The sequence below is a fragment of the Phoenix dactylifera genome, chromosome 16 (genome assembly GCF_009389715.1).
Source record: "Phoenix dactylifera cultivar Barhee BC4 chromosome 16, palm_55x_up_171113_PBpolish2nd_filt_p, whole genome shotgun sequence".
NCBI classification, from domain to species: Eukaryota; Viridiplantae; Streptophyta; class Magnoliopsida; order Arecales; family Arecaceae; genus Phoenix; species Phoenix dactylifera.
In genome coordinates, this window is record NC_052407.1 from 2,363,747 (window position 1) to 2,373,329 (window position 9,583).

The 9,583-nt window shown below is 37.6% G+C and overlaps 1 protein-coding gene across 5 annotated transcripts; it reads left to right on the plus strand.

Annotated features, from left to right (window-relative positions):
- The first annotated feature begins 241 nt into the window (after positions 1 to 241).
- Positions 242 to 8,184, plus strand: LOC103710173 (BEL1-like homeodomain protein 11). 5 transcript variants are annotated; one of them, XM_017843551.3, is made up of 7 exons: positions 242 to 407; positions 531 to 612; positions 720 to 805; positions 1,234 to 2,109; positions 7,282 to 7,643; positions 7,735 to 7,795; positions 7,886 to 8,184. In XM_017843551.3, exons 4-7 carry the CDS (start codon positions 1,282 to 1,284, stop codon positions 7,994 to 7,996), a joined length of 1,362 nt encoding a protein of 453 aa, XP_017699040.1. In that variant the 5' UTR covers positions 242 to 407; positions 531 to 612; positions 720 to 805; positions 1,234 to 1,281; the 3' UTR covers positions 7,997 to 8,184. The 5 variants fall into 5 exon arrangements, with proteins under 5 accessions (XP_017699040.1, XP_038990492.1, XP_038990493.1 ...); XM_039134564.1 differs by having other exon boundaries at positions 531 to 593; XM_039134565.1 differs by having other exon boundaries at positions 531 to 569.
- Positions 8,185 to 9,583: the final 1,399 nt, after the last annotated feature.

Genomic DNA, 9,583 nt, shown 5'->3' on the forward strand with positions numbered 1-9,583 from the left:
TTTTTCCTTTTCTTTGAAATTCTGACCTGGCTCTCGCCTCTTTGCACCGCACAGCGTCCAATAAAACATGTAGAGACTCCCCCTTTAGTCTTTACATGACAGCAGAGTGGTAAAGCTGAAATTTTAATCTCTGTTTGGTCCCCCCCCCCACCCCCCGCCCCCCAAAACCTTTATTCTGTCTCCCAAGGGGACCACCCTATCAAGCTATCTGCTTTCAGCCCCCTCCTTTTTCAATTGTTTGCTCTTCTTCCTCCTCCTTTTATCAAGTGTTTCAAAGCTGCTGATGGTTTTTGGAGGCATTAGGGGTTAGAATGGCTCTCAGGCTGCTCGGGTAGCGGAAGCGAGCCATCAAATATTCTCCCATCTTTATCAGCCAAGATCAGCATGTGATCTATGTATTCAGATCTGTAAGTTGTCAACATAACACACATGCGGATACTGTTGGATTGAGTGGCTTTTAACCAAGTTTGTTTTGGGTACTGTCTATTCTCCCGTGTGCATTCACTGTGTCCTTTTTGTTGCCTCTTCAGTCTTAAAAGAGTTGGGCGGTCTCTCAGTTTCCTACTAAGGTTTCCTGAGTCTCTTAGCTCATGGTGTTATTTTCTGGCCCTGGTGTTTCTCTTAGAGCTCTGTATTTGATGTATTGCCTTCATCGCTGCCTCTTGCGGCTGCTGGAGCAAGTTGGTTTTGTTAATATGTTATCTTCGATTTCAATGCAGCTCCCTGGTCAGGGCTTTTGATCCCCCCAACTAGGAGCATCCATGGCTTTTGGCAATCCATCTCTCGGACGCCCATGGACATGAAGGTAATCGCAATCTTGTTGTTCGTTAACTCCCTTCAAGGAACTCCTGCGTTATTGCTCTTCTTTTTTATGAAAATCACTGTGAGATTGTAATCCCTATTCATGTTCTAATTTTAAATAAAAAAGAAGTAAGACTGTTATTCTACTTCTCTTTTCAAGCTTTGCATACAGGGGAAGAGAGCTTGGACAGATATCTGTTGAAAAGAAAAACATTGTCTCTGTTGATCTGCCAGCTATCATCATAATATTTTAACCTACAAAGCTTATTTCGTTGCCTCTAGAATGCATGCTTTTCATTAGCAATCATAAAGTTTTTGTATTTTCCATGTACCACTCTTTGGTACAAGGAGGATGCTGATTGATGCATCGATGTATTGCCGCCAAATCATTTATTCTGTGATTCTGATTTATGTAGCTATGGCTTACTGCAGTGACTTCACAATGTCACCATTTGTTCTGTGACTCTGATTTATATAGCTATGGTTTCACAAGAGTTTGCAAATCGGTCAGCCTCCAGCGTTTTACGCCGATGCATTACCTCAGATATGGATGATCACCATCGAATTCATTGTGGAGATCTTGGCAGTGCATTGTATTGCGATGGAAAGGACCAGAATGACTTGATTCAACTTAGCATGCCATCTGATTTCCAGTCACCTGGGGAACAATTTTTTGGACTAACTGACATGCTTCATAATCAAAGATCGGAGGATTCTGAGTTAGGACGGAGACATTTGGTGAATTGTCAAGCTGAGAAGAGGAACAATTTCCATGGTTTTATGTATGGCTGTCAGAATAGATTATCACTAACTCTTGGTTCTCACCCCTTCTCTGATGTGTTGAGTCCAAACCAGTATAAGCAGACACAACTAAATAGCATGTCTTCAAACTACACACTTGCTAGAGAAGATTCAGCAGAGTTTCATCCCCAAAGTGCTAAACATGCAAGGGATGACTACATGTTCTGTGAATGTGAAAAAACTAGCAGTGGTGATAATACCTCAAACCCTGCTGATTGTATGTCATGTTTAACCACTGCTTTTCAAAATTCACCATACCTGAAGCCAGCCCAAGAGTTGCTTGATGAAGTTGTGTGCGTAAGCAATGCAGTGGAGCAAAGTTCAAATAAGCAATCGAGGAAACATATGGCAGCTGGAATGACTGATAGGATTAGCGGCCGATCTTTTCAAGCGCGAGAAAGGATGAACAATCATGAAGTAAACACAAGATGGACAAATCATTACTCATCAGAGAAGGAAAATGATGCTCAGGTCAGGATCACCAAGCTTGTTGCTTTGTTGGATGAGGTACTCACTCCCCTCTCTTTTTGATTTTCAAACTAGCTGTAGACCTGTGAGTTGCAGGGGATTTGGTATGCATACGTAGTTTGTGAATGTTGGTAAGTTTTGATTGAGTTACAAAAGAATAGCTTTTTTTATGGTAAATAATAAGTAGTATGACAATATTTTCATGATTTGCTAGATGGTGCATGCATCATTGACTAATGCTTGGTTGGTCACGGCATGAGCAATGGTACATAGTAAATAGCCATAGAAGGAGAGAAATTTGTAAATAATAAATATGTAGAGATATGTACATACTGTAGTGCTTGTTGGCTATGTAGATTTTGAAGAGAAAATAGAACCCTTCCCACAATTATGGCAACCTTTTTATATTCCCTTTCGTTAAACATTCTTTGTTGTCATCAATATCAAGAGTCTATTTATTACCCCCAAAAAATAGACAATCTAAGTGGTATGGAAGATAAGAAGAAAAAACTGAAGAAGATAAGCTTCTTATTAGTTTTTTAATCTATTAGCATGTGGCATTTTTTAAGAGAAGATTAACACCTACCCTTTTCTTAAGAACTTCTTGTTGAATAGATGACAGCTTATAATGTACACTTAGCAATTCTATGTGCAATCCTAGTGAGAAGATCAATTTTTATATTATATTATATAGATTTTTAGAAGCCTTTCAATTAAAGTTCTATTTATTACTCTAAATAGATATATCTTCAACTTATATTTGGAGCTTCTCAATTTTTGCGAAACACTCACATGTAGAATTTTCTAAGAGCAAATTAATAGGTGGCTTTATCTTAAGGATTATTTTGTTGAATAGATGGCAAGCTTTTAAAAATTTGATTTGGGATGTTCATATGTTAAGTTGCATATTTCAAATGGAATTTTGGATTTAGGATCTCATAAAAAATTTAACAATTATCATCACTTATGAGTCTTATATAAAACCAATCAAATGTTATTTATCACTATCTATTATCAAAATCATAACATGGTCATGCTATAGTAGGGTACCTCTCATGATAACATGGAGCCCACCATAGTAAATCTATAGGAAAATCCATCTCAAATAGAATATAACAATAGGGTCCAAGTCTATCATCTATTAAATAAATAGACAAGTGCAGGCTTCTAAATCCAAATTTAAATACCAAAACCTATAACATTAAGATTCATGAAGTCTCCAACTATAAATTCATAATTATTTAAAGAACTAAAATTTTTGCTATAAAATCCCCAAGCTTTCTAGCATGAACTCTAAGTCAGGATCATTCTTCATTCCAAATAAACCTATTCGTCTAAAAAAAAAAGAAAAAAAATATGAGCTGCACAGCCCAGTAAGTAAATATTACACTATGTTACCGAATGAAGCATAAATTTTTGCATAATCGAAACAGCATTTAGAGAAAATAACAATTATTGCAAGATAAAATATTTTATAGTACCATATAATAAAGCATGTCATAAAGCCAATCATATATATATATATATATATATATATATATATATATATATATATATATGTATGTATGTATGTATGTATAAATTATGAATATGTATAAACATGGTTCCAAGTGAATAATATAAATAAAGTCATAAATTATTTATCATTTAACTATAGTACAATTGAAATTACTTCTCTCAGACTAAATGCTAAGGTCATTATTATACTCGTGATAGGGTTGTAATCAATAAAATACCAACTACTATTATCCGTCGGTCGAACCGTATGTTAACTGCTATTACTTGCTGGTAGGGTGTATGTCAACTACTATTACTCATTGACAGAGTCGTATGCCAACTGCTATTATCCACTGGCAGGATCGTATAGGACTAGCTCTGGATATAAATCTACCCTTCTTTTAGGGGGTCGTACATAACATCTAAGAACCTTTTGTCATATTTTTTAAATCATATTTTTTAAAAACATATTTTCTTAAACTATACATGTCTATTGAAATATAATGAGTGACTTTGTAGAATTTGAAGTCCATAAATAAATTTTTAGCTGTAGAGCAATCATGAAATCATTCTTTTTCATAACAAAAATACAACTTTTATTAATATGGAGTTCATATATCATAAATAAGTCATTAATATTAAAATATACATGGAACCATTATTTTAAGATAAATTATGAGTTTTTATAATATCATATGCTTAATCCTTAATTTTTAAAAAATGTAGAATCATTCTTTTCATGATAAAATAACTGGTAATTTGAAAACTAGGAGTGTAAAGATTACTTACCTCTTTCATGTTGAACTCTCAAAATTCAACTATGCAAATCATCGAACTTATTCAAAGCCATTAAAATTCATAATCAACAACTTTGAAACCCAAGAGAATTGAAAATAGATTAAAATTGGACAAAAAGATCCAATTTGGGTGCTGTAGTTTGTGTGGCTTCATTTTCGGACTTGGTGGAGAAAGGATAGGATCGGCAAGACGGTGGTGCCCAACTGCTCGGGTCAATCCGAATAGGGTAGACTCAATTGCTCAGAACTAGTTATGGTTTAGATGACTTAGCAGGGGTCAATGGTGACCATATTATAGAGATACCTATAAGGGTCGAGGTGATGGATTCGACATAGCACTCAGGTTCTAGGATGGTTTAGGGCCTCTTTACCGGGGTTTACTTGGGTCCATAGGAAAGAGAGATGGGGCTCTGGGGTCCGTAGATCCACTAGAGGGAGAAAGAGGGAAAAGAGAGAGAAAGAAGAGGGAAAAGAGAGAGAAATAAGAGAGAGGAGGGAGAAAAGGAAGGGAAGGCTAGGGTTGTTGGAGGCAGTAAAAAAATAATGATGATGATCGGCTGGCAAGAAAACATAGGAAAAAGGACTAAAAAAATAGAGGAACATAAATTTGTCTTCGTTTTTGATAGTTAGCCATTCACTGACGGCTATAGCTTCATCATGGAGGGTCATAGGGAGGCCAAGGAGTTTGGCCACAGGGCTAGGGTTGCTAGAGGCAAATCCGATCTAGAGTTCATGGTTGACAGTTGGAGACAGTGAAGAAATAACAACAATAATCAGTTGGCGAGAAAATAGAGGAAAAAAGCAATGCATCGGCAGTTCACCAATGGCTATGACTTCATCATGGAGGGTCATAGAGATGCCAAGGAGTTTGGCCACGGGGCTAGGGTTGCTGGAGGCAGGTCCAAGCTATAGGTCATGGTCGTCGGTTGGAGGCAATGAAAAAATAACGACGATGATTGGCTGGCGAGAAAACAAAGGAAAGCATGACTGAAAAAATAGAAGAACATGGACTTTTCTTCATTTTTGATAGTTGGCCATTTATCGGCAGTTATGGCTTTGCTGTGGAGGGTCATAGGGAGGCCAAAGAGTTTGGCCTTGGATTCGGTGTCAAGGGGCAGTGGCGCCAGTTGTCGGAACCCTAGGATGGCCATGAAATTGCATAAAGCTGAACTTTTTTATGCACTATTAGTCTTAAGAATTAATAGGAGAAAAGAAAAAAAAAAAGCATACCCTTGTCCTAGCTTCACATTGCAGTTTCTCTGCCTCCAAGGCCTAGTGCTTCTCTTCTAATTTAGAGTAAGACTAAATAAAAGAAGAAAGGCAATATTAACATTCTCTTTGAGGATTTAGAGAAAATCAGAATGTTCAAAGTGCATGAAAAAACTGTACTTCTTTTTATTTTTCTGTGCGCTCACTGCATCTGAAAATAGGGCAGTTGGCACCGTTGTCCTAGCTTCCGAAATTCCTACAGATGCTGCAGTTTTGTTCATAGTTTAGCAAAAGTTGATACCATCCCATGTAAGATAGAATAACATTTCTAGAAGCCCCACAGAAGTATAAAAAGGATATGAAGAAGCCACAAAGCTAGAATCCTCTTCATTTGTGTATATTGTATTATCAGAATGGATAGGCTTACTTGATGTGAGAGGTGTTTCCTTATAAAGCAATGCAAAAGTACAACTATCATAATGAATATACCACAGCTACGGAACAATTTTTGGTAGTTGGCCATTCATAGGCAGCTATGGCTTCACCATGGACGGTCGTAGGGAGACCAAGGAGTTTGGCCACGGGTCTAGTGTCAAAAGGCATTTGTGTCGATTGTCGAAAAAAGAAAAAAAAAGAATAAAAAAAAGGAAAGTAGGCAAAGGGCTTTCTTGATTGATTTCTTGCCAATTTGTTAGACCTTGAAATTTGACAAAGTTGATAGCCTCGATTCTCCAGTGGGCATAGTGTTGGGGAACGGCAAACTCAGAGAGAGAAAAGAGGGAGAAAGAGAGAGGATGAGGGACGTTGCTCGGTGGTGGAGTGTCATGGAGGAGAGGGGTTTCTATTTATAGAGGAGACTTAGGGTTCCAGTAGCCTAGGTCTCGGAATTCTTCTTGGAGTCTTGGGCTTCGGAAAAAAAGCAAACTCCCATCAGGAGTCTGGTCGGCCATTGATGGTTCTAGTAAGTTTGGCCAAACCGGGCCATTTCATCTATAATATTATAAATATAGCATTCATCAGTCTCATATAAAATCGATCAAATGAGATTGACAATCATTTAAGATATTACAAGAGCTGAGGAAGATCAAGAGGTTGGATATGGGATTTATCATCATTTAATAGGTGGCTTTGCTATATGCACTTAGCAATATCATATGCAGCCCCTATGTACTTTTGGCAATGTTATATACAACCCCCGGCGAAAAAGACCAACTTTTATATTATATCATATAAATGTCTTGGCCAATGGGGGCACTTTAATATAGAAGTTTGTCTTGACAACAAAATCTACTTGGAAATCTTATCCAAAGACTGTAGAATGAAATATTGTCAGATATTAAATCAGTAAGATCTATAGGTTAATCCTAATTTGTTGATTCGATACATTGTGTTATAGAAGAAGGAAGAGCAGGGGGGGGGGGGGGGGAGGAGAGAGTATAGAAATGGTCCTTGAGGAAAAGTTCCTCATCAGCACATTACTTGTCAGAGTTCCATTCCAACGGCTTCTGTTTTTGTGAAGAAAAAATACAGAGCTATCTGGATGTAAACTAGCAATAACTGCATTCTGGTTAAACAAATTCTAATGCTGCTAGGACTACGCATTTCCCTAGGATGTGAAACATATAACATAATTTTGGAAGAAAATTATAAGTGTGAGAGACGGAATTACTCGGCCCAAGTTTACACTGGATATCTTCTTCCTTTCCAGCTTGAGAGTCGATATGAGCAGTATTTCAGCCGCATGGACCAAGTGGTGTCATCATTTGAGGTCGTAGCAGGCTCAGGAGCTGCTGCATCCTACACTGCCCTCACAATCCAAGCAATGTCTCGACACTTCTCCCACCTCAGGGATTCGATAGTCGCTCAAATACATGCTTCAAGGGAATCTCAGTTTGAAGACATACCAATTTCGCGACATAAATTTTCCGAAGAGAGCACTGGACAAAAGGGAGAGACTCTACGGCACCTAGGAATGATCCAAATCCGACAAGTTTGGAGACCACTAAGAGGATTACCAGAAAACTCAGTTGCAGTCCTTCGAGCTTGGCTTTTCGAACATTTTCTTCACCCGTAAGTTTTCATCCATGCAATGCTTTCTCGAAGGAAATTTTAACCATGCAGTGCTATCTTTCTATCTTTTGATCCCGTTGTTTTCCAACAGCTACCCAGATGACAGTGAGAAGCTTATGCTGGCTTCAAAGACGGGCTTAACCAGAAACCAAGTAATATGCGACTGCAAATCTGTTCCTAGACACTGTTCTTGTAGATTTCTCTTAATTGTCGGACTAAACTTAACTGCCATTTGATGCCAGATTTCAAACTGGTTCATAAATGCGCGTGTCCGTCTGTGGAAGCCAATGATTGAAGAGATGTACAGAGAGGAGTTTGCAGAGGAATCTGGGAGTTCAAACCCATCTTCTTAAAATATGACCATAGTAAGGTTAACTTGGATTGTTGTAAGATATGATATGATATGATTTGATTAATGTTTTCTGCGTATGTTCCTATCTCTGCTGGTCCTTCTTGGAATTTGTGACACTTCTAATTTTATAGAAGCTAAGGTTATGTAGAGAGAAATCAAGCTGCTTGTTGTAGCAGTGAATTACGATGAGTCTCAATGTCTCTTAACTGTGCATGCACACATTATTTCACGACAACTTGGGTGGATATCACCAACCTGAGAAAGTATAAAAGCATTCTTATATAGGGCATACATCTCGTGCACCTTACAACACAATTTGATCCAATCTTCCTCAACAGTTCGCCCATCCCATGACCCCAAGCTCAGGTTGCAGGCCCACGCCAAAATCTCGGCAATCAATGATTCCAGGATCTTTATATATTAAGATAGATATTATATTATTGGCATACTAACAGTGTGGGATTAAATTCTGAACCGTGGTCCGATGAATTAGATTTCTGTTAAAGTTCCTTGAATCAGATGGCATTCATATGACAACACCAATCTGGTCCACTCTTCATGAATCATGTTGTCGATTCAATCCATACTCAACTGTGACACTTTTCTGAGTTGGATGGCTCATAGAGGCACAAAGAAAGAAAAAAATGCTTTAGAGAACAGGATTTTATTTTTCTTATCCTATGGTATTAGAATTCTCAAAATTCGTCTAAGAAGAACAATTGGCCCTAAATGTCCAGCTACAAAGATCAGTTTGGCAGTAAAATAGAGGTCTAATGAGGAAAAGCTCCCTCATTAAGTACTGGAGAATATCCAGAGCCATCTAACCATGCATGCTGTAAGCTGTATTTAGCTTAGCACGATGGCCACCAAATCTTCTCGCTTAGCCCTTTCGCCTCTTAGGCACCTACCTGATGGGTATTCATCTTGTTGCAGCTGTGAGCAAACAAGTTTCTTCACAAGAGGGCAAGCATGTTGTAGAAGCCCAAATAAAGTTGTGATCCATAAAGTTTTGGGCTATGGTCCATCTCAGTATTTTTCGGATATATATATATATATATATATATATATATATATATATATATATATATATATATATATATATATATATATATATATATATATATATATATATATATATATATATATGGGAATGTGGTATGAAGGTGTAGGGCCTGGTTCTTGGTTATTTGGGTACCTAAATGGGAGAGCTCAACAACTGTTTTATTTATTTTGGCCCGGTCCCTTCTCCCATTCAAAACCCTACTCTGACTCAATACTATATATATAAGTTAGAGGGTTATCTGCCCCATTGAATGACATCATAAGATAAAGGAGAGGGAGAGGAAGAGCTGATCTTAGAGTTTCTCCTATACGTGAGGACTGCTATTAAAAAAAAACTGCATCGGAATGGCTGGACTAAATGGTATGTGATTAAATTTATTTTATTATGGTGTTTTAATTCCTAGCATAAGGATCCAGCAATTCTAATATCATATTCATGTGTAACTGGGCTTGATGATCATTTGGGCTTGGAACTTGATCATCTGACAACCGATAGAGCTTTTCCTATTTCTTCTGAAGCCACTGC